This window comes from Bufo gargarizans, chromosome 7 (genome assembly GCF_014858855.1).
Source record: "Bufo gargarizans isolate SCDJY-AF-19 chromosome 7, ASM1485885v1, whole genome shotgun sequence".
In the NCBI taxonomy this organism is placed as follows: domain Eukaryota; kingdom Metazoa; phylum Chordata; class Amphibia; order Anura; family Bufonidae; genus Bufo; species Bufo gargarizans.
Window position 1 is genome coordinate 39,121,285 of NC_058086.1, and position 22,082 is coordinate 39,143,366.

Sequence of the window (22,082 nt, forward strand, 5' to 3'; positions counted from 1 at the left end):
GTTTCACAGACAGGGAACCTGTTAGGGTCCATTCACACGTCCACAACTGTTGTGCGGTCTGCAAATTGCAGATCCGCAAAACACGGACACTGGCCATGTACGGTCCGCATTTTGCAGACCGCACATGGCCGGCACTATGATAGAAATGCCTTTTCTTGTCCGTGGCTGCGGACAAGAATAGGACATATTGGATTAATTTTTTGGATTATTTTTGCAGGGCTGCGGAACAGAAGTGCGGATGCGGACAGCACACGGTGTTCTGTGTGCATCTTTTGCGGCCCCATTGAAAGTAAATGGGTCCGCACCCGTTTCGCAAAATTGCGGAACGGGTGCGAACCCATTTTGCGGACGTGTGAATGGACCCTTAGACCCGGCTTTTGGCGGGGCCAAATAGGCACATACACAAGACAGCCATGGACGCCTTTTAAAAAAAATTTTTTATAAAGGTTTCCAACTGCCATGACAACTAATCAGCACCCAGTAATCTTGTCGTGGGGGTGCTGTTAGTGTGGCAGAGGGTCCGCTCTTCTCCTGTCTAGCTACTTAGACTTGACTGGGGGGTTAAATAGTAGAAATTGGAATTATTTCCAATTCCTGCAGTGGCAGCAGGGTGGTCAGCTGTAGGTATATGGCGTTGGGCCTTAAGTACCAGATGCAAGGTAGAAAGGGGTTAAACAAGTAAGTGAGTATCTTCTTCACACCCACTTGAGGTCTTGCTGGATTCTAGATAATTGAAAGCCGAGGTTGTCATAGAAACATTAAACCATTTGCTAACATGTTCTACATAAAAATATATGGTCTTTTCCACTCTCTCCCTTATAAATGATATGTTATTTCCCTACATTACTTTTATCTGTTTTATATTAAACGTATATAAAAAAAATAAATATGATAATAATCACATTGGCCACTAGAGTGATAAGTTGATATTCCCATTTTCTGAAGCTTATTTGTCGGCTTTGCTGTACAGGCCGGGACAGAAGAGCACAGTCGTCTCAGAGGGTAGGGCATTTAAAGATGCCTTCTACTGCTACATATGGGGGTATAACAACACTATGTACACACAAGGCTCTGTGTGCTGCTCCCTAGTCACACCTTGGTCTATGGGGAAGGGGCCTGTTTTGGAGACTGTGAACATCTGGGAGATTTGTCTTTCAATTCAAGGGTTTTAAAAAGGAGTTGAAGCATAAAAAATAAAAAAAACGTTATTAAGGCTCATGCACGCGACTGTGTGCCGGCTAGGCCCGTATTGCGGCCTGCAAACAGCGGGTCCACAATATATAGGCCCCGGCTCTTTTTTACACCGCATCACGGATGCGGACCTATACACTTGAATGGGTCCGCAATCCAGAAGGTCCGGAACGGAAGCACTACAGAGTGCATCTGTGAGGTTTCTCTCCGTGCTTCCATGCCGCAAAAAAGTAGTGCAGTAGTGCAAGTTGAATGGGTCTGGATCCGTCTGCGGAATCCACACGGATGTTGCCCGAAGACCGACTGCAGTTTCCTGCACAGCCAGGTGGTCAGGGCAGCTCTGTGCAGGGAAAACCTAGCAGCGCTAAATTAGGATCGGTGGGAGTCCCAATGGTTGCGCCTCAAGCAATCATAAATTGATCTGCAATCAATTTACATGATGGGAATAACCCTCCTCGGGATCAGATCAGTGGATGTTTGACTCCCAACAGATCTACCGATCAGGAGTTTGAAGGGGTTAGGCTACTTTCACACTTGCGGCAGAGTGATCCGGCAAGCATTTCCGGTGCCGGAACTGCCTGCCAGCCAGATCCGGCAAAACGGATGCAAACTGATGGCATTAGTAAGACTGAAAGGGAATCTGTCACTAGCAATTTACCCAATTTTTTTTTTCATGAATCCATGTTTAACAGAGTACCTGTTTTCCATCTGTGTTGTTCTTTTGATTGTGAGTCTTGTCATTTCTTCAAAAAATCGATTCTTATGATATGTAAATGAAGCTGTAAGGAGACCAGAGCGGCGTTATTCTTTCTCCACGGTGCCCAGGAACGCCCCTCTGAAGTGCAGTGCCCGCCTATGTTTGAAAACTAATAACGCCTCCAAGTTCATCTAAATCGCCTCCCAGAGGCGCGGCTAAGTGCTCAACACCCCCAGCCCCCCCCCAGCGCCGCGCTCTGCAGCAAACACCCCGATCCTCCTCTCGCCAGCATCCCAAATCCCGTGCCGGCGATTGCCTGCGCTATGATAAGATGACTGACGGCACTGCGCGGGATTTGGGATGCCGGCGAGAGGAGGATCGGGGTGTTTACCATAGAGCGCGGCGCTGGGGGGGGGTGGTTGTTGAGCACTTAGCCGCGCCTCTGGGAGGCGATTTAGATGAACTTGGAGGCGTTATTAGTTTTCAAACTTAGGCGGGCACTGCACTTCAGAGGGGCGTTCCTGGGCACTGTGGAGAAAGAATAACGCCCCTCTGGGCTCCTTACAGCGTCATTTACATATCAGAAGAATCAATTTTTTATTTTTTTTTAAGAAATGACAAGACTCACAGATGGAAACAGATGGAAACAGGTACTCTGTTAAACATGGATTCATGAAAAAAAAAAAAAAGGTAAATTGCTAGTGACAGATTCCCTTTAAAAATGCATTGCAATGCTGGATCCGTCTTTACGGTGTCATCCGGCAAAACGGATCCGGCATTTATTTTTTTCACCTTTTTTTCGGTCTGAAAATGCGCAGACTGGAAGGACTGGTCCGGCATTCCGGTATTTTGGCACTAATACATTCCTATGGAAAAGAATGCAGCGGAAGCCACCTTGACGCCTGGTAGATGGGCCCGACACGTATGTGCGCTAAGAGCTTCCATTATTCATGTATACTCATTTATAGTCGGTATTGTATCACTTTTATCTAGAATGACCCCATTTCTTAACTCTATTGTCTGTATATATAATAGTGTGCAGCCATTTTGTTTTTGTAGCTATCCTGAGGATAGGTCACCAATATTTGAATCCTGGAAAACCGCTTCCATTTACGTAAGATTAGAAAATCCCAGAAATTGGAATGAGTCTACTAGCTTGTGTTCCTCCCATCTGTAGTGTAAGATGTAAAGTTTTCGCTCCTACTGTATTAAAAAACAATGCGGCTGTCAGTCGGTGATGTAACTGCAGGAAGAGAAGGATGACTTGGTAATGAATGTGTTTTGCGCTCTCGGATACTGATCGCTGTGTTTGTTTCCAGGTACAATGAATTGCTGTTTATAATTGATACTTGTCAAGGAGCCTCCATGTACGAGCGGTTTTATTCACCGAACATCATCGCTCTCGCAAGCAGCCAAGTTGGAGAAGACTCTCTGTCTGTGAGTACCTCCCTCCCCCACACTGTCTGGGAGTAAATGCCAATTACAAGGGGGCTCACCCAACTTTCCCAGACTTCTGATAGGATAACCCCTATAATGACCCCATCCCCAATGCCTGGCCCCTCGTAGACATTATACTTATCTGCACCCTGGCACCCGCGTCGCTCCAGATCCCTGTACGGCCGCTGCTGCATCTCCCCATCATGCGGATCAAAACATCCGGCAACGGGTGGAGCACCCAATAGCAGGACGCGACTGGGACGAGCCTCCCTAGCGTCACCCGCTATGCTAGAGAGGCTTGTCCCCGTCGCAGACTGCTATTGGCTTGCGCCCCCTGTCGCTGGATGTTTTGATGCGCATGATGGGGAGATGCAGCGGCGGCCGTGCAGGGATCTGGAGCGACGCAGGTGTCGGCGATCAGGTAAGTATAATGTATACAAGGGGCCCAGGCACTGGGGGGGGGGGGGTTATTATAGGGGTTGGATAACCCCTTTAAGGCTGTATTACATCTGATGATTTTTCGGCAGGTGATCGCTAACAACCGCTAATATGAACGCTCGTTAGCGATCATCTTGTAGTGAGATACTGCCACTGATTGTACTATAACCGAGCGACCGCTCGTTCATCGGGCAATCCATATGTACAAAAATAATCGTTTGCAGGCGGCAAAATGCTATACAGCATGGGGACGAGCGATGAGATAGCATCGCTCCTCCCCTTGCTGCGAAGGAGCTTGCCGCATGTAGTAGCAGCGGTCTCCTCCACTAGCAAGCAGGCCATTGCCAGGAGGGAACGTTTTCCTCCCTGACAATCACTTGCTCACTCGGCCTGTGTAGTACAGGCCTTAGCAAATTAGCCCTTTTGCAGTTGGAAGGCACGTTCCTTTTAGACTCTCTTATTTGTGTACACTATTATGGAGGCCGCCATCTTGTCTGAACTGCAGTTAACAGCATTTAAAGACCATAGGGCACAATAGAAAGGAGTTCTGTGTCTGACTTGTGCAGGAAGGGGGGGTACATAAACTATGATCCTCAACTATTGTAAATGGTACAATCATGATATCTATATATAAGTGATACCATAGTCATTGTAATCCTGCCTGTGATGATAATGAGATGACTGAAAAGTGATATCTACGTACAACTGTATTCTTTCCTGGAAAGCTTTGCTTCTAGGGCAGAGTACCTCCATAAACATGGAGACTGTCAGGCTGAAGGTGGAGAGACCCCCATGGCTACTGGTGTTCCTCTATTACACTGTCCTGATGTATTTCATTATGTTCATTACTTAGTTTTTGTAATGTGATTGTAAAAATAACTGGATCTTTCTCTCCGTCAGCACCAACCGGACATGGCCATCGGAGTTCACCTCATGGACAGATACACGTTTTATGTCTTGGAATTTTTGGAGGAAATCCACCCTGCCAGTCAGAACAACATGAACGATCTGGTAAGTTCTGCTCTTCGTCTTTTGTAACGCGTTTTAGGTTCTCTGAGTTTGATATCGAAAATTTTGAATTTGACCAGAGACGTTTACGTATGGCATCCCTAAGGGAGATCCAGCATACACTTGCTTTCTCCTTTCTGAAGGGGTTAACAGATGACGAGCCGGTATTTGTCGCGTGTTGCCGCCTCTGCCGATCTGTGGAGGCCGCTTCTGCTCTTCGCTCTTGGCTCGTGCAGATTTCTCAGCTCGCAGCCCACACAGACAGGTTTTATGTTATCTCGCGGATCTTTAATGAACTCCCAATGTGAGAACTGGGCGAGGAGGTGTAAACACAGACGCATCCTCGCCTCTCTCCCTGACCTACATTAAAACGCTTTATTATTTGTCGTCTCTTCTATAGGACGCCGTTAATTGTGTTAAAAGCAAATGTACAATTCTAGGAAAACACTGGGCAGTTACACTGGTCTTACAGTAATAGTGAATGGAGCTGCTAGAATCCAAATGGGGGGGGAAATATTTTAATACAAATTCCAGATTTGCGACCGATTTTATATTAGAAAGTGGAAACCATCCGAATTCCAGCGGTTGTGTCCCCTTTTGCTGACTGGTACTCATTTAAGCCATCAGACTATGGAAGTGCAAGATCTCAATGGGCATAATGTACCATAGAACCAATGGTGCTTTTTGGGCAGACCCCCCCCCCCCCCCCCCCCTTCTTCCAATGTGGTTGGTTCTGCTGAGGGAATCATACTGGCCCTATCCCTGCCTATGGTTCTGGCTCTTTCACTCCCCCTGTGCCACTTCAGCTCTTGGGTCTACCTGTGTCCACATCCTAGGCCTTGTGACTGATGAATGTGACGTTGCAGTTCTAGGAAGAGGCTGTAGCCCCACGGCCTCTTCAAACTGCTGATCGAACGGGGTGCCGGAAGTCAGACCCCCACCAATCAGATATTGATGACCTATCCTGAGGATAAGTCGTCAATATGTTACTTCTGGAGAACCCCATGTACACCTTTTTTTTTTTTTGTGATTGCCTGCTCTTTTTTTGGATAAAAATAATTTGACCTTATTGAGCTGTTCTGTCACAAATGGTGAACTGTTTTTCTAGCCGTGTGACTGGTACTTTGTGCCAGTTCAACCCTTATCTCCAAACTACACTTATTTACCATAATCCACGTTCTTATCAGTAAGATAACTCCGCTATAATGAGTGTTTTTATCAGCAGGGATAAGGAGTCTGTCTGCTCCTGGTCTCACGGAAAAGATAGAAAATCCAGAGGTTGCTGCTAGAGCATCTCAGCTCTCTGCTGAAAAAAGGTTCCTTATTTTTAATAAAGACCAATTTAAAAAATTATTTTTAGCTCAAAGTAACTACAATGCAATAATTAAAAAAAATTGCCCCCAAAGGTGTACATAGCCTTTAAACATGTAATAGGATTATTCACATTTCACAAAATAATGTCATATCGCTAGCATAGGCCATGACTTTATGATGGGTCAAGGTCCAACTTTTAGAAATCCCATCGGCACAGTGGCGCATCCGGCTGGCCAGCAAATAGTTTGGACCATGACCTGTCATAAAGTGATACAGTATCCTAGTGATATGCCATCACTTTATTGGATGGGAATACCCCTTTAAAGGGCATCTGTCAGCAGTTTTGTCCCTATGACACTGGCTGACCTGTTACATGTGCGCTTGGCAGCTGAAGGCATCTGTGTCGGTCCCATGTTCATATGTGTCTCCTTTACTAAGGAAAATTATATTTTAATATATGCAAATGAGCCTCTAGAAGCCAAGGGGGCATTTACCATTACCGAGAAGCTCTGCTCTCTCTGCAACTGCCGCTCCCTCTGCACTTTAAATGACGAGACCAGACAGTGTAAACGTGATCACATCTAGTCCTGTCAATCACAGTGCAGAGGGCGCGGCAGTTGCAGAGAGAGCAGAGCCTCTAGGAGTAATGGTAACTCCCCCTTTGCTCCTAGAGGCTCATTTGCATATAATAAAATATAATTTTCCTTAGTAAATGAGACGCATATAAACATGAGACCAACACTGATGCCTTCAGCTTCCAAGTGTACATGTAACAGGTCAGACAGTGTCATAGGTGCAAATCTGCTGACAGATGCCCTTTAAGCGATTGTTGCATGCATGTCATTACTGTATTAGTGTAGGTTTATAAAAGTGGGACCTACCCTTTAATACCCACACCCTACAAAAAAAATCCTATATCAGCGGTGTCATTTCTGTAGTGTTTACATAGCAAGTAAAATCCATTGTGATATTTTTCTTCACTTGTTCAGTAGAAGCCTTTAATCCTTCCGGTGGAGGCAGCAGTGTCCATATGTCTCGTGATTCTTCTGCATAAATTTACCTCCTCAAACAGAAGGAGGCACGGAGCAGAGATGAAAGCGGGGCGCGCGCCTCAGTGCTACACATGAGAGAGAATTGGTAAACTGCTTTTAGCTGTCAGCCTTCCAACGCGGCGAGAAAAGCAGCCGCTTCTGTGAAGGGACCCCCAGCGCTGGGTGAGACATCCAGCAGGGCAACGTCTCCTGAAACGAGATTTCAAACGTTTGAGACGTGCTTTATCTTCAAAGGAGACTCCCACCTCGCACAACCCAACAAAGTATATGTCAGGAGGAGCAAAAAGTGCATTTATATTTTTAAGTATTTACGACCCCGGTGAGGGACATGAAATCTTTACAACGCGCCGATGTATTCTGGTCGTTCTACAGCTTTATTTCTTCTTGGTATTTTATCCGGCTATTAAGAAGAAAGTGACAACTTAGACCGGGCTCCCGGCCATGAACACGTCTTATACGATTTACGGCAAGGCTAGGGGATGAGGCAGGGAATAAGCGCTGCTAAACTGCGATACCTGCTGAGGATTGGCACCTTCCTGTAGGGTCACCACCTGATAATAAATATGTCGGAATATTTGGGCTCTTTCACATTGACAGGACTGCTAGAAGTTGCGGCGTTCTATAGAAAGATTACCTTTAGGCACTAGTATTGCTCCAGCGCATCTAAAATACAAAAAGGAGTAAAAAAAATCTCCCACCGTTTTTTATCTGCAGTGCCGCTGCAGACCAGTGATTCTCCATAGTAACAGACTACAAACAAACGGAGTAGTCAGATCCTGCAGTCATTCTACATTCTTCCATCCCGACTGCTTGATTCTCTAGTTATATATGCAAGAGGTCGGGGGCTGCAGGATCCGACTACATAGTGTGGTCTGTAACCAAGCAGACACATAGACAGTGTTGTACATAGAAAACAGTATGACATTTTTAATAAAGGCTTTTTGCAGAGTTGCCAAATATTTTTTTTCTTCTCATTTTTGATACACTGGGGCAATTAATAAATTGTAGAGGTCGACATGGTTTTAAAGGGCGGCTGTCAGCAGATTTGCACCTATGACACTGGTTGACCTGTTTCATGTGCGCTTGGCAGCTGAAGGCATCTGTGTTGGTCCCATGTTCATATGTGTCCGCATTGCTGAGAGAAATTATGTTTTAATAGATGCAGATGAGCTTCTAGGAGCAACGGGGGCGTTACCATTACACCTAGAGGCTCAGCTCTCTCTGCAACTGCCGCGCCCTCTGCACTGTGATTGCCAGGGCCAGGCAGTGTGAACGTGATTGTGATCCTAAAGTCAAAATGCAGAGGGCGCAGCAGTTGCAGAGAGAGCTGAGCCTCTAGGTGGAATGGTAACTCCCCCATTGCTCCTAAAGGCTCATTTGAATATATTACAACTTCATTTTTCTTAGTAATGTGGCAACATATGAACATGGATATTTAATACAGTTGTCTGGGATCTCCTTATACTAAATAATATAAAACTAAACTTTTACTTAATTATTTAAAACATCATTGATACAATAAGTGCTCAGAATATTCAGTAGTCCAGGTACAGTAAAGGGTCAAATAGCTCTGGCTGGGTATAGATTCCAATGCAAGTGAATGAACTATAAAAAAGGTGTAAAAAAAAATAAAATTAAGTACAAATAAAAAATCTAATTGCCCCCCTTTTCCCAAAATAAATAAAATACACATCATGGGTGTCGCGATGTCTGAAAACGCCCATAGTATAAAAATATATTCCCCATATGGCAAACGACAAAACAGAAAAAAGCGTCCAAATGGCAGATTTTTTTGTTTTTGGTCGCATCATTTTCTACAATTTTTTTTTTAATAAAAAGTGTTCAAAAAGTCATACACATCCCAGAATGGTAACAATGAAAAGTTCAGATCGCCCCGCAAAAAATGAGCCCCCACACAGCTCCGTACACATAACTACAAAAAAGTTATAGGGGTCAAAATATGGCGACAAAAAAATGACCTTTTTTTTCCCCCCACTTTTTTTTATTTATTTTTTAGCACTATCAAAATGCAAGAAAAACTATACATGTAAGGTGTCGCCAGATTCGTACTGACCTGTAGAATAAAAGTAACCGGTCTGTTTTATCGCACATCGAACGTCGTAATCAAAAAAGTAAAACTGTGATGGAAGTGCTTTTTTTTTTTTTTTTTTTTTTTCTCTTTTATTTCACCCCATTTGGATTTTTTTCCCCCCGCTTCCCACTACATCATATGCAATATTAAATGGTGGCGTTGGAAAGTACAACTTGTCCCGCAAAATACAAGCCCTCACATGGCTATGGGAACAGAGAAATAAAAAAGTTATGGCTCTGGGAAGGCAGGGAGCGCAAAACAAAAACGCAAAAAAAAAAAAAAACTTAAAACCTCTGGGCTTGAAAGGGTTAAGCACCAAGTCCCGCCCATAATGAGGGCTCGTCAATGCGGGCGTCCATTCTGGGGTGGAGGGCTAGAGCTTGATAATTTGCACAAACTCCCTCCCACCTCACTCGCTGAGCGGCACGAGGAGCGGAGAAGCTGCCATGGGGATGACGGACGCTTCCCCGTCAGGTTTGTGTATGTCGGGCCTAACTAAAGCCACACCTGAGGCAGCGCAAAGCTCAAGCTAAAAATGCTTATTAGGCTACATGCACACTAACGTATTTTGTTTCCGCGTCCGTTCCGTTTTGTTTTTTTTTGCGGCTAGGATGCGGACCCATTCATTCCAATAGGTCCGCAAAAAGTGCGGACAGCACACCGTCTGCATCATTATGTCTGTTCCGTAGCCCTGCAAAAAAAAATAGAACATGTCCCATTCTTGTCAGTTTTGTGGACAAGGATGGGCATTGTCATCCATTTGTTTTGCGGTCCACAAAAAAAAAAAAAAAAAAAACGGTCGTGTGCATATAGCCTTAGTCTGCATTCCTCATAATATACAGACCAGCGATTACTGCATATAGAAGGGGAGGCTGATGGCTACATGATGAAGAAATACATATATGTGGGTGACACGCTAGGGGTCATGGAAGGGCGACATAGAGGTGCCGCCAGCAGATGCCCTCAAGGGCCTATCACCCAGATATAATAGAGGCTATCCTATAGGATCTATCTGAAATCACACAACACCAGTTTAGACTCGCGGTATGATTATTGCTTAAAAGAGCAAAATTAGGACGTCTCATGTCGTCTGATTAGAAGAAAGGCTCTTCATTCAGACCATCGGGGGTAACGCTCTTCATTCTAAATATCCATTTTGACTCTGCTCTGAGGATAGCTCCGTCCCAGTCACCCCCACGCGGGATCGCGGGTATATGCTGAATCCCCATAAAGCAAATGGAGGATGTGTTCCCATGATGTGCCTCATTTATATGTCCTTATTGTTCAGAATGTCATTGACATGATCCCTAATTCTGCGTCTTATGGGGCGAATGCTGGCAATTTACATCGCAGACTGCGATGTATTAGTGAGGAGGGTCTGTAGTAGGCGGGGAGAGCGGCGGTGCAGTGCAGGCACTGTACTCTGGCCCCGCCGCTCAGTATGTAATGTATTATACGTAATGTTAATCATCTAAACTGCACTCTCCCTGCTCCCCATGTGTACCGTACTTACCGGTACACGTCACGCTCCTGTTGTAAGCACTAGCAGGCCGGGCGGCCGTAACTCACTGAGGTCACGTGCCTGCTCCGCCTCCATGAGTTACGGCCGCCCGGCCTGCCTGCTAGTGCTTACTACAGTGTAAAAAACCTGATTTGATACATATGCAAATTAACCTGAGATGAGTCCTGTCCCTGACTAATCTCACATACAGGAGTCATCTCAGGTTAATTTGCATATGTATCAAATCAGTTTTTTTACACAGTAAAAGCACACAGAGCTATGGGGACTGGGTATTGCGGATGTGCTAGCGGCCATCTAGCAGCCCATGTCTCAGCTCTATACACAAAATCCCGGTGACAGGTTCCCTTTAAGACCCAGGTGATGATGAATTGAACTATACAATGCTTCTACATCAATTGACGTGAGAAGCATTTCATCATCTAATGAGATCCCCTCAAGTCTAAGGGCTCATGCACTCGACCATATGTATTTTGCGGTCCGCAAGAAATACGGAAACACGGATGACATCCGTGTGCATTCTGTATTTTGCAGAACGGAACAGCTGGCCCCTAATAGAACAGTACTATCCGTGTCCGTAATGCAAACAATAATAGGACCTGTTCTGTTTTTTTGCGGAACAGAAATACAGACATACAGAAATGGAAAGCACACGGAGTGCCTTCCTTTTTTTTGCGGACCCTCTGAAAGTAATGGTTCTGCATACAGTCCGTTAAAAAAAAATGGAATGGACACGGAAATAAAATACGTTCGTGTGCATGAGCCCTAAGGAGTAGGTCTGATGTGTCTCTAATATAGGATGACAATATTTCAACGAAAGGTCTGATAATCGTATGAACACGGGACGCCTTCAGCTGCCGAGCGCACATGTAACAGGGCAGCCAGTGTCATAGGGACAGAACTGCTGACAGATGGGCTTCAGACGAATACTTTTATCCTTTTTGCAGTATAGCAGATTTCACTTTATTTTTGTTAAAATTTTCAATCTTTTCGGTTTGTTCGGCAATGGCTTCACAATCCTGCGGTACTTCTTGCAGTTCCACTTTTCACCACTATTTTTAGCAATCTCTTTTCATAGATGCTAATGCAACAGCGCCCCCAAGTGTGATGTAGTTGACCTGTAACTTTTATATTCTAAGTATCATTTTTGAAACGCACAAGCAGTGAGTAGTTCTATGATGCTTTTGTGCTTTTTAATATAATATGAGCCCTTTTCAGTGAAGTGATGGATCCAGTGGTCATTCTTGTTTAGCTCACTACGCAGACAAGCTTTTATGCTTTTTTTTAGTCTATTTCTTCTTATGGTGTCATTCTCTTTGCAGTTCCAAGTCTGTCCTAAGAGCCTCTGTGTTTCTACGCCCGGCCATCGCACTGACCTCTTTCAGAGAGAACCGCAAACCGTTCTTATTACCGATTTCTTTGGCAGCGTCAGGAAAGTGGAGCTAACCGAGAAAACTGTGGTGCTGAAGCCCCAACGAGAGGATGCACAGAAAAGGTATTTGATCACATTGCACACTTAGGCTACTTTCACACTTGTGGCACAGCCATCCGGCAGGCAGAGCCAAATAGCGCCACATGCCCGCCGGACCCCATAGAGCAGTGGTTGCAAACCAGTGACTTGCGACTCCCTGATGTGTGGCTCGCCATGGGAGTCCTAAGTGATGACCATGTGCTGGCAAAAGACACTGTTGCAGTCTACAACACAAAATTCAGCATGTCTGGATTTTTTTGTGACCATCTCATTTCTGATGGAGGTCTGAGCTGAGGCTGGGGGATTTGATCTGAGGCTGATGTAGGTGGGGGGGGTCTGATGGGAGGCTAATCCAAGGCTCTAAAATGGACGGAGTAAAATGGACTGTCATGTACAAGGGCGGTAAAGGAGTTCCAGATATCCCCTCTCTGCAGAGGCTGGGGGGTTTGATCTGAGGCTGATGTAGGTGGGGGGGGGGGGGGGTCTGATGGGAGGCTGATCCAAGGCTCTAAAATGGACGGAGTAAAATGGACTGTCATGTACAAGGGTGGTAAAGGAGTTCTAGATATGCTCTCTCTGCAGAAGTTGGGGGGTTTGATGTGAGGCTGATGGAGCTTGAGGGTCTGATTTTGGGGTCTGACCTAATGTCTGATGAAGAATGAGGATCTGATTAGGGGGTCTGCCATGAGGTCTGATGGAAAACATTTTTTTTTTCTTATTTTCCTCCTCCAAATCCTAGGTGCGTCTTATAGTCCAAAAAACATGGTACAAACATATACACAGACAGGGAATGCTATCATTCCCTGAAAAGACCTCCCATGTGGACAACTGAAGTCAGAAATAGCAGAGGTTGAAATGCATAAATGACACGTTTTGCTGAATCTTTTTCCACAAAACTGTATATCAGTCAGCTCGGCTCCTTCTGCTCTATTACATGCCACCAGCAGGTTACACTGCATTTTGCGGTGACAGGTCCTCTTTAAAAAGTAAACCAAAGTCTGTAATCCAAGCTCCAGAATATGCAAGCGATGGAGGGGCTCAACACAGACAAAAACAGCTCAGTTCTGTACGTCGATGGTCTTTAATAATGTAATATTATAAGTATCAGGAGGTCGTGGAAAATAAACTACATTCCATTTACTAGGACTATTGCATTGGTCTTGTGCGCCCTCTTGTGGTTTGCCATTGTATTGCATAAACCAGTGAACCCTTTTTGAGGCTTCCACTCAAAACTGCAATGAAAACTGGTCTCAACGGAGAGAGCTAATATAAAATAGGATGCAAGGAGATTGAAAGGTTATCATTTTTATTTTACGGAGCAAAAAGCCAGCAGAAGGAAGATTTTTTTATATTTTTTAATTATTTTTACAGGATATTTTTGCAAAAACAGTGTGACCACCCTGGTTCACTGATCTGCTGCTGCCCTAGAAGAAAGAGGGCAACAGGGGTTTGATATAATTCAAGTCATTTTGCAAGGAACCTGTCCCATTGAACATAGTGTCTGATCTGCAGGTCAGTAAAAAAAAAATAACTGAGACATGCACTACTTTGGTCCGTGATGTGGACCAAACATGCCCATTGAAGTCTATGGGTCCATGTTGCATCCGTTTTTAATTGAAGACTGATAGGAGATGCTTTAGAAATTAAAGAGGACCTCTCCCCGCTCCTGACATGCCTGTTTTAATAGCTTCATACATTCCCCATGTAATAACAATTCTGGAGCATCTATTCTTATGGCTCTATGTTGTGCCGTCCCTTTATTATTTCTACTAGAAGTTATGAGTGAATTGCTAGCAGTCTGCAGTAAGGGTCCAGAGTAGTGTTGGTCGAGCACCAAAGTGCTCGGGTGCTCGAGTAGAACACTTTGGGATATTCGGGGGCTCGAGTAGAACACTTTGGGATATTGGGGCGCTCGAGTAGAACACTTTGGGATATTCAGGGGCTCGAGTAGAACACTTTGGGATATTCGGGGGCTCGAGTAGAACACTTTGGGATATTCGGGGGCTCGAGTAGAACACTTTGGGATATTCGGGCGCTCGAGTAGAACACTTTGGGATATTCGGGCGCTCAAGTAGAACACTTTGGGATATTGGGGCGCTCGAGTGGAACACTTTGGGATATTGGGGCGCTCGAGTGGAACACTTTGGGATATTGGGGCGCTCGAGTGGAACACTTTGGGATATTGGGGCGCTCGAGTAGAACACTTTGGGATATTCGGGGGCTCGAGTAGAACACTTTGGGATATTCGGGGGCTCGAGTGGAACACTTTGGGATATTGGGGCGCTCGAGTAGAACACTTTGGGATATTGGGGCGCTCGAGTAGAACACTTTGGGATATTCGGGGGCTCGAGTAGAACACTTTGGGATATTCGGGGGCTCGAGTAGAACACTTTGGGATATTGGGGCGCTCGAGTGGAACACTTTGGGATATTGGGGCGCTCGAGTGGAACACTTTGGGATATTGGGGCGCTCGAGTGGAACACTTTGGGATATTGGGGCGCTCGAGTGGAACACTTTGGGATATTGGGGCGCTCGAGTGGAACACTTTGGGATATTGGGGCGCTCGAGTGGAACACTTTGGGATATTGGGGCGCTCGAGTGGAACACTTTGGGATATTGGGGCGCTCGAGTGGAACACTTGGGATTGGGGCGCTCGAGTGGAACACTTGGGATATTCGGGGGCTCGAGTAGAACACTTTGGGATATTCGGGGGCTCGAGTGGAACACTTTGGGATATTGGGGCGCTCGAGTGGAACACTTTGGGATATTGGGGCGCTCGAGTAGAACACTTTGGGATATTCGGGGGCTCGAGTAGAACACTTTGGGATATTCGGGGGCTCGAGTAGAACACTTTGGGATATTGGGGCGCTCGAGTGGAACACTTTGGGATATTGGGGCGCTCGAGTGGAACACTTTGGGATATTGGGGCGCTCGAGTGGAACACTTTGGGATATTGGGGCGCTCGAGTGGAACACTTTGGGATATTGGGGCGCTCGAGTGGAACACTTTGGGATATTGGGGCGCTCGAGTGGAACACTTTGGGATATTGGGGCGCTCGAGTGGAACACTTTGGGATATTGGGGCGCTCGAGTGGAACACTTTGGGATATTGGGGCGCTCGAGTGGAACACTTTGGGATATTGGGGCGCTCGAGTGGAACACTTTGGGATATTGGGGCGCTCGAGTGGAACACTTTGGGATATTGGGGCGCTCGAGTAGAACACTTTGGGATGCACAATGGAAGTCAATGGGAGAACCCAGGGATTAAAGGGAGTCTGTCAGCACATTTACCCCTTTTTAGCAGTTCCCATAGCGCTGTAGCCGCAACACAGATGATTAAGACGGTACCTTTATATACTTTTGTGGACTTGTAAAACTGCCAAAAACAAACTTTGATGCATATGTAAATGAGGGCTCGCAAGTGCCCAGGGCGGCGTCCACCGCGTTGGTGCCCAGGCAGCTCTGCCTCTTCGACTCTTATCCCCGCCCAGCCTCTTCCTCTGCCCGCCCATCTGTTTTCTCTCCCCCCTCAGCGAGATCCCGCGCCTACGCGCTGATTTCCTTGGTCGGGCCCTGCAAACTGGGACATGAAGCTAGGTATCGTGGATGAGTGTGTTTCTTGTGCTCTGGCAGCAGGCACAGTTCCACTGCGGCCACGGCCTCTGCGTGCACCATCAGCATCACGGCCACGTCCCCGTCCCTTACTGCTCGCCTTCAGCATATTAAATGGTATATATGCTTGAAAGTCTGTGACACGTACAGAAGCGCAGGTTTTGTAAGTGTATGCGCAAATTAAACTGAATATCACTGATATTTGGGATGCGCAAACGTTATACTGGAGATGTAGCGCAAGTAATGTCGCTGTCACCAGCGGCCAAACAACTGCAAGCTATTTAGTGCAGGTTGCGCTAATATATATTGCTGCCAGACCCAACTATAGTCCTTAAAAGGACTTTTGGGTCTCTAACACCAACCCTGCCTAAGAAAAAAATAAAATTCAGTTCCCTACACTGTCTGTCCCTTCTACAGCACAGCTCTCCCTGACTAAGACTGAGCCGAACCCCGTGTCAACGGGTGCTGTATAGCAGCCAATCACTGTAATGCCAGTGACCAACATGGCTACGGCATTAGTGAGTGGAAGTACTTGCCTGCACGTTTATTGGCCAGCATACAGCGGGGGAGGAGACTTGCGGGGGAGGAGACTTGAGCACACGCAGTATTCAGCCGAACACCGCGATATGCCGAGCATGCTCGATCAACACTAGCAGGTTGAGAAAAAAGGGGAAAAAACACTTATATATTTTTTTTTTTGTCTATTCAAGGGTGCTGCCTCGGGAACGGTCATTCGCCTTCTCCTTCTCTTTTCACTACCCAGTAGTCTCCTTGGCGCTTTTGAAACCTTCTCCTCCATCATCCTCACTCTTTTTGGTTTTTTTTCTCACTTATATATATATATATATACGATCAACACTAGTACATAGAGGTGGTAACCATTTGGGGGGGTGTACCTGCACCGACACACTCTATCCAATCAGTGCTGCCATTGTCAGACTGTGCAGGGGCACACCCCAACTGGTTACACCCCTCTGGACCCTTACTGCAGACTGCTAGCAATTCACTCATAACTTCTAGTAGAAATAATAAAGGGATGGCACAACATAGAGCCATAAGAATAGATGCTCCAGAATTGTTATTACATGGGGGATGCATGAAGCTATTGAAACAGGCAGTGTCAGGAGCGGGGAGAGGTCCCCTTTAATTTGCAGCTGAGCAGCATCCGTGAATCACTGATGACACATGGAGGGAAAAAACAGACACTCGGATCCTTCACGGACGAAACACTGATGCTTTTTTTCATGGATGTGAAACTGACACAGAAATGTGAACAAGGCCTAAGGCAAAAACCAGCATTCCTCAGGATTAGAGAACCTAATTTTCATAAGGGAAGGTATGGCGATGTTTCGGGCCACTTACCCCTACAGTATGCTTACTGTTAGCACTCATGCACACGACTATATTTGTATTGCAATGCAGACCAGAATAGCTGAAAGCACACGGCTGACATCTGTGTGTTGGCATATTTTTTGGGTGGACCCATACAAGTGAACGGGTCCCTGTGCTGTCACCAAAAAATGCTGATGGCACATGAATGGAAAACACTGTCCCGTGCATGAGGCCTAAGTCGGGATTTACACGCTGCGGAGAAGTTGCTGTATAAAAGAAAAACTCAATAGAACAAGAAACCACAAGAAACACATGGTAGAGGCCAGGCATGATTTTACCGCGATTCGTCACTGTTTTGTGATGCGGTTAGTGTCCACGCTGTTTTTATTAGTTAAATGTGTATGTAAGAACCTCAGTAATCATAGTAAAAACACAGGCAGTACATTTAGGGTTCGTTCACACGAACGTGTGATGCCCGTTGCAGTATTGCGGACCACATTTGCGGGTCCGCAATACACGGGCACCGTTCCGCGGCCATTCCTCATCACGGATGCGGACCCATTCATTTCAATGGGTCCGCAAATCCGGAGATGTGGAACAGAACGGAAACACTACGGAGTGCTTTCTGGGGTTCCGTTCCGTGCTTCCACATCGCAAAAAGATAGAGCAAGTTCTATCTTTTTGCGGAACAGAAGGATCACTGACCCATTCAAGTGAATGGGTCTGCGATCCCCATGCCCCTGCCCCACGGACGGTGCCCGTGCATTGCGGTCCACAGCACGGGCTTCACACGTTCGTGTGAATGAGCCCTTACTATAATGTTTGCGTCTGTTTTTGATTTAAAAAAAGTCTATATTTTTGGACACGTTTACTACTGAAAGTGCGCCAGTTTTGGAGATATTTGCGCCTTGTTTTACAATTCTTAAGTTTTAGACTAATTCTGCAATTGTCTAATTTTTGCCACTTTTTAAAATATATTTATGTAGGTTCGCCTTTTTTACGAACTGAAATGTGCACAAAAAGCAGGCACTCCACTCCAAGGCTGGCATATTTTTATTCGAAAGGTAGGAGTGGTAAAGTGTGACTGTTTTTGCATTAAAAGTCACACTTTCAACTAGGCGTTCGACTTTTCACAGCAAATTTGCACCTTTTTTTCATGCGCAAACTAATTATACCAGTAAGCAGACCTCCAGTCTGTGCGCCTGACCTCCTCCAGTCTGTGCGCCTGACCTCCTCCAGTCTGTGCGCCTGACCTCCTCCAGTCTGTGCGCCTGACCTCCTCCAGTCTGTGCGCCTGACCTCCTCCAGTCTGTGCGCCTGACCTCCTCCAGTCTGTGCGCCTGACCTCCTCCAGTCTGTGCGCCTGACCTCCTCCAGTCTGTGCGCCTGACCTCCTCCAGTCTGTGCGCCTGACCTCCTCCAGTCTGTGCGCCTGACCTCCTCCAGTCTGTGCGCCTGACCTCCTCCAGTCTGTGCGCCTGACCACCTCCAGTCTGTGCGCCTGACCACCTCCAGTCTGTGCGCCTGACCTCCTCCAGTCTGTGCGCCTGACCTCCTCCAGTCTGTGCGCCTGACCTCCTCCAGTCTGTGCGCCTGACCTCCTCCAGTCTGTGCGCCTGACCTCCTCCAGTCTGTGCGCCTGACCTCCTCCAGTCTGTGCGCCTGACCTCCTCCAGTCTGTGCGCCTGACCACCTCCAGTCTGTGCGCCTGACCACCTCCAGTCTGTGCGCCTTAAAATAATAGAACATGCCCTATTTTTTTGTGGTGCGGACGGATCGAGGATCCTTTCAAGTTGAATGGGTATGCATCTGCCAGCGCAGGCCACGCAGACTGTGCCATGCATTGGGAACCGTAGTTTGCGTTCCCTAATCCACGGCACAGGCGGTACATATTCATATGCAAGAGCTCTTAGTCTGGTTTCACAGGATTTATTTATTATTATTATTATTATTTTTTTGTCTGTTTTCAGCATTTTTTTTTAGCTGCCGTTTTAGGCCCTGTTCCACGGTTGCGAGCGGTCCGTGGTATCCCGGCCTGGATTCCTGCTGACAGCAGGAGCGCACGGCGTCATTGGTTGCTATGACACCGTGCGCTTCATGCCGCCGCTGCACTACAGTAATACACTTGTATAGATCATGCCAGTGTATTACTGTGGTGCTGCGGCGGCATGAAGCGCACGGCATCATAGCAACCAATGACGCCGTGCGCTCCTGCTGTCAGCAGGAATCCAGGCCGGGATTCCACAGACCGTTCACGGCCGTGTGCATTCGGCCTTATTTTTACAGTGTTTTTTCAGCATTTTACATGCACCAGCTGTTGGACCGGGTGTCTACACCTGCACCAGATTTATCCCAGGGGCTCAGGCCGAATGATTAATCTGGTGCTGAGACTTTTCTCTAAATCTATACCAACTATTGGTTGTCTTAGGCTACATGCACACGACCGTATATGTTTTGCGGTCCGCAAATTGTGGATCCGCCCAAAAAAACAGATGACGTATTTTTTTTTTTTTTTTGCGGATCCATTGTAACAATGCCTAAAACGGACAAGAATAGGACATGTTCTATTTTTTATATTTTTTGCGGGACTACGGAACGGACATACGGATGCGGATAGCACACTGTGTGCTGTCCGCATTTTTTGCGGACCCATTGAAATAAATGGGTCCTTATCCTATCCGCAAAAAATAAATAAATGAAACGGACACGGAAACAAAAATCAACATTCGTGTGCACGCAGCCTGAATTTTTATGCCAGAATTGTGGCCCCATCGTAGGGCCGCTGCTGTCAATAAGCTCCAGCCCCTTGTCGAGCATGTCAAGAAAAAAGTGGAGATATGCCATTTTGCACCATTTTTGGGCAGATTTTTGCCGCCAGATTTTTTTTTTGGACTTGCGTGTATGCATTTTTGGTGGTTTTGTCAAAACGCTGTAACTATGCCTTTTCCCGGCATTTTCCCCTTGGTAAACGCTATAGGGGTTTACTATTGCCTGAAGAAACACCTGTTCTAAGTATACAATTAAAAAAGCGCTAAAAAACACTGTAGAAAAAAAGGTAGCAAACATGGTGCTTGAAGGAAACTTGCGGGCACCTTTACATGAGTCATCTTTCCGAAAGGGTGCGGTCTGAACCTGGCCTCACCCATTGAATCGAATGGGTATAGTCACAAGGGCGACGGAACACAGACGAGTTGGCGGTATGCAAGGGGCCTATGGCCTCGTTCACATTTCCATGTCTGATCGACGTCCATGGACAAACACATTAAAAACAATGGGTATGTGTGCTGTGAACAAGGCCTAAAGGTTGTTCTTGCATTAGACTCGCCTGATACCGATTTTTTTATTTGTTCCCTGCATTAAGAACTGTGACCACTAGGGGGAGCTGTGTTGGCATGTATCAGCGGTATTCCTTTGGGTGTCATTTCCAGTATAGAAAGAGATCTGTGATTTTCGGAGTTTGTTTTACTCGTCAGGCCCCGACCAGACTCTGACATTCTCTGTTAACATCTCTGTTTCTATCCTAAATGACCAGACGCTTTTTTTTTTTTTTTTTTAGCAACTTTGTGCAAGAAGCAGTCTAATTGCTTTTAACTTTTTGTTTTTATTTAGGCTACCAAATTGATTTTTTTTCTCAATTTTTGGGGGGTAATGTGTCCTTTTTTTTTGTATAGTTCTTTATATTTACATTTGAAAATTCGCACTAAAATAAAGTATTAGAGTGGATTTCCTATTATTAGTAATACGAAGTTTTAAAGCGGGCGAAACAAAATAGGAAATCAAGCCGGAGTTCGGGAAATGTTATTTTTTTTTACAGTATAAATCAATTTATAAAACTATTACGCGAAGTCTCGCCAGACTTTGCGAAGAGATAATTTCGGCTCATCGGAGCCAATACATTCTAATACTGTACGGGGAGCGCTCGCTCCTAACAGTATTGAAACAACGTTTTATGCAAATCGACTTTGGATGTTCCATCCGAAGATGATTCGCTTGTCCCTACTTCGTATGTGTAGTTTCTGGCGACTGTTTGGGTTGGCGGGGGGCGATGTTTTTTTTTTATTTTTCTACACTATTTCTTTGTTCTGTTGTACGACTTCATTTATTTGCAGTAACTGAGGCGTCTATACAAGCCCCCTGTTTTGGGACATTGGCCACTGGCGTTGCTGTTCTGGGGTTGCTGGGACCCAGGAGCTCTGCCATGTCAGGGGGCACCAGCAATAGCATGATCACCTGGTGCCGTAGAGGCAGCGCTCTGACAGCCAGGCACCCGCCGTGCTCCTGCCGGAGCAGGATCTTTAAGCCTGTGTCATGCATTTACAATGGGTCGGGTTTAACTTAAGTATTAGATTAACGGTTGAAATGTTACTGTTTGAGCAACGGGTACAATTCAGCGGAAATGAGCAAAGAGGTTTCCGTTCAAAATAAAGGTGCATTTGTCTGCTGCCCTCTGGTGGTCAAAGATGGGACTGCTGTCTGTGCCTTCTGTGCTACAATAGAAGTTGTGAGACTTCGGGGTTGCAGGTATTGTACCATTTACCACATGCTACAGAGATGGCACTCCCTGTAGATACTAATGTTCTTGTGTTGGCTTTGTGCTCTTGCCAGCAAGTAAGGCCAAGATCACACTTCAGTTATTTGGTCAGTTATTTCCATCAGTTAGGGCTCATGCCCACGAACGGTCCGCAATGCACGGGCACTGACCATGGGGCAGCCGCATGCAGATCGCGGACCCATTCACTTGAGTGGGGTCCGCGATCCGCATCCTACGGTCCGCACCGCAAAAAAGTAGTGCATGCATTGCTATTTTGCGGTGCGGAGGCACGTACAGTAAACCCAAGGAAGCATTCCGTGGGCTTCCGTTCCCTGCCTCCGTTCCGCATCTCCCGGATTGCGGACCCATTGAAGTGAATCTGTGATGCG

At 46.2% G+C, this 22,082-nt stretch overlaps 1 protein-coding gene across 1 annotated transcript in view; it reads left to right on the top strand.

The window, feature by feature from the left end:
- The window catches only part of PIGK (phosphatidylinositol glycan anchor biosynthesis class K), a 107,049-nt gene that overhangs the window by 27,451 nt on the left and 57,516 nt on the right, over positions 1-22,082 (top strand). Inside the window, exons 7-9 of the mRNA XM_044301694.1 lie at positions 3,208-3,325; positions 4,664-4,774; positions 12,071-12,243. Of these exons, the coding sequence (XP_044157629.1) occupies positions 3,208-3,325; positions 4,664-4,774; positions 12,071-12,243 (402 nt within the window). The remainder of the gene's footprint in view (positions 1-3,207; positions 3,326-4,663; positions 4,775-12,070; positions 12,244-22,082) is intronic.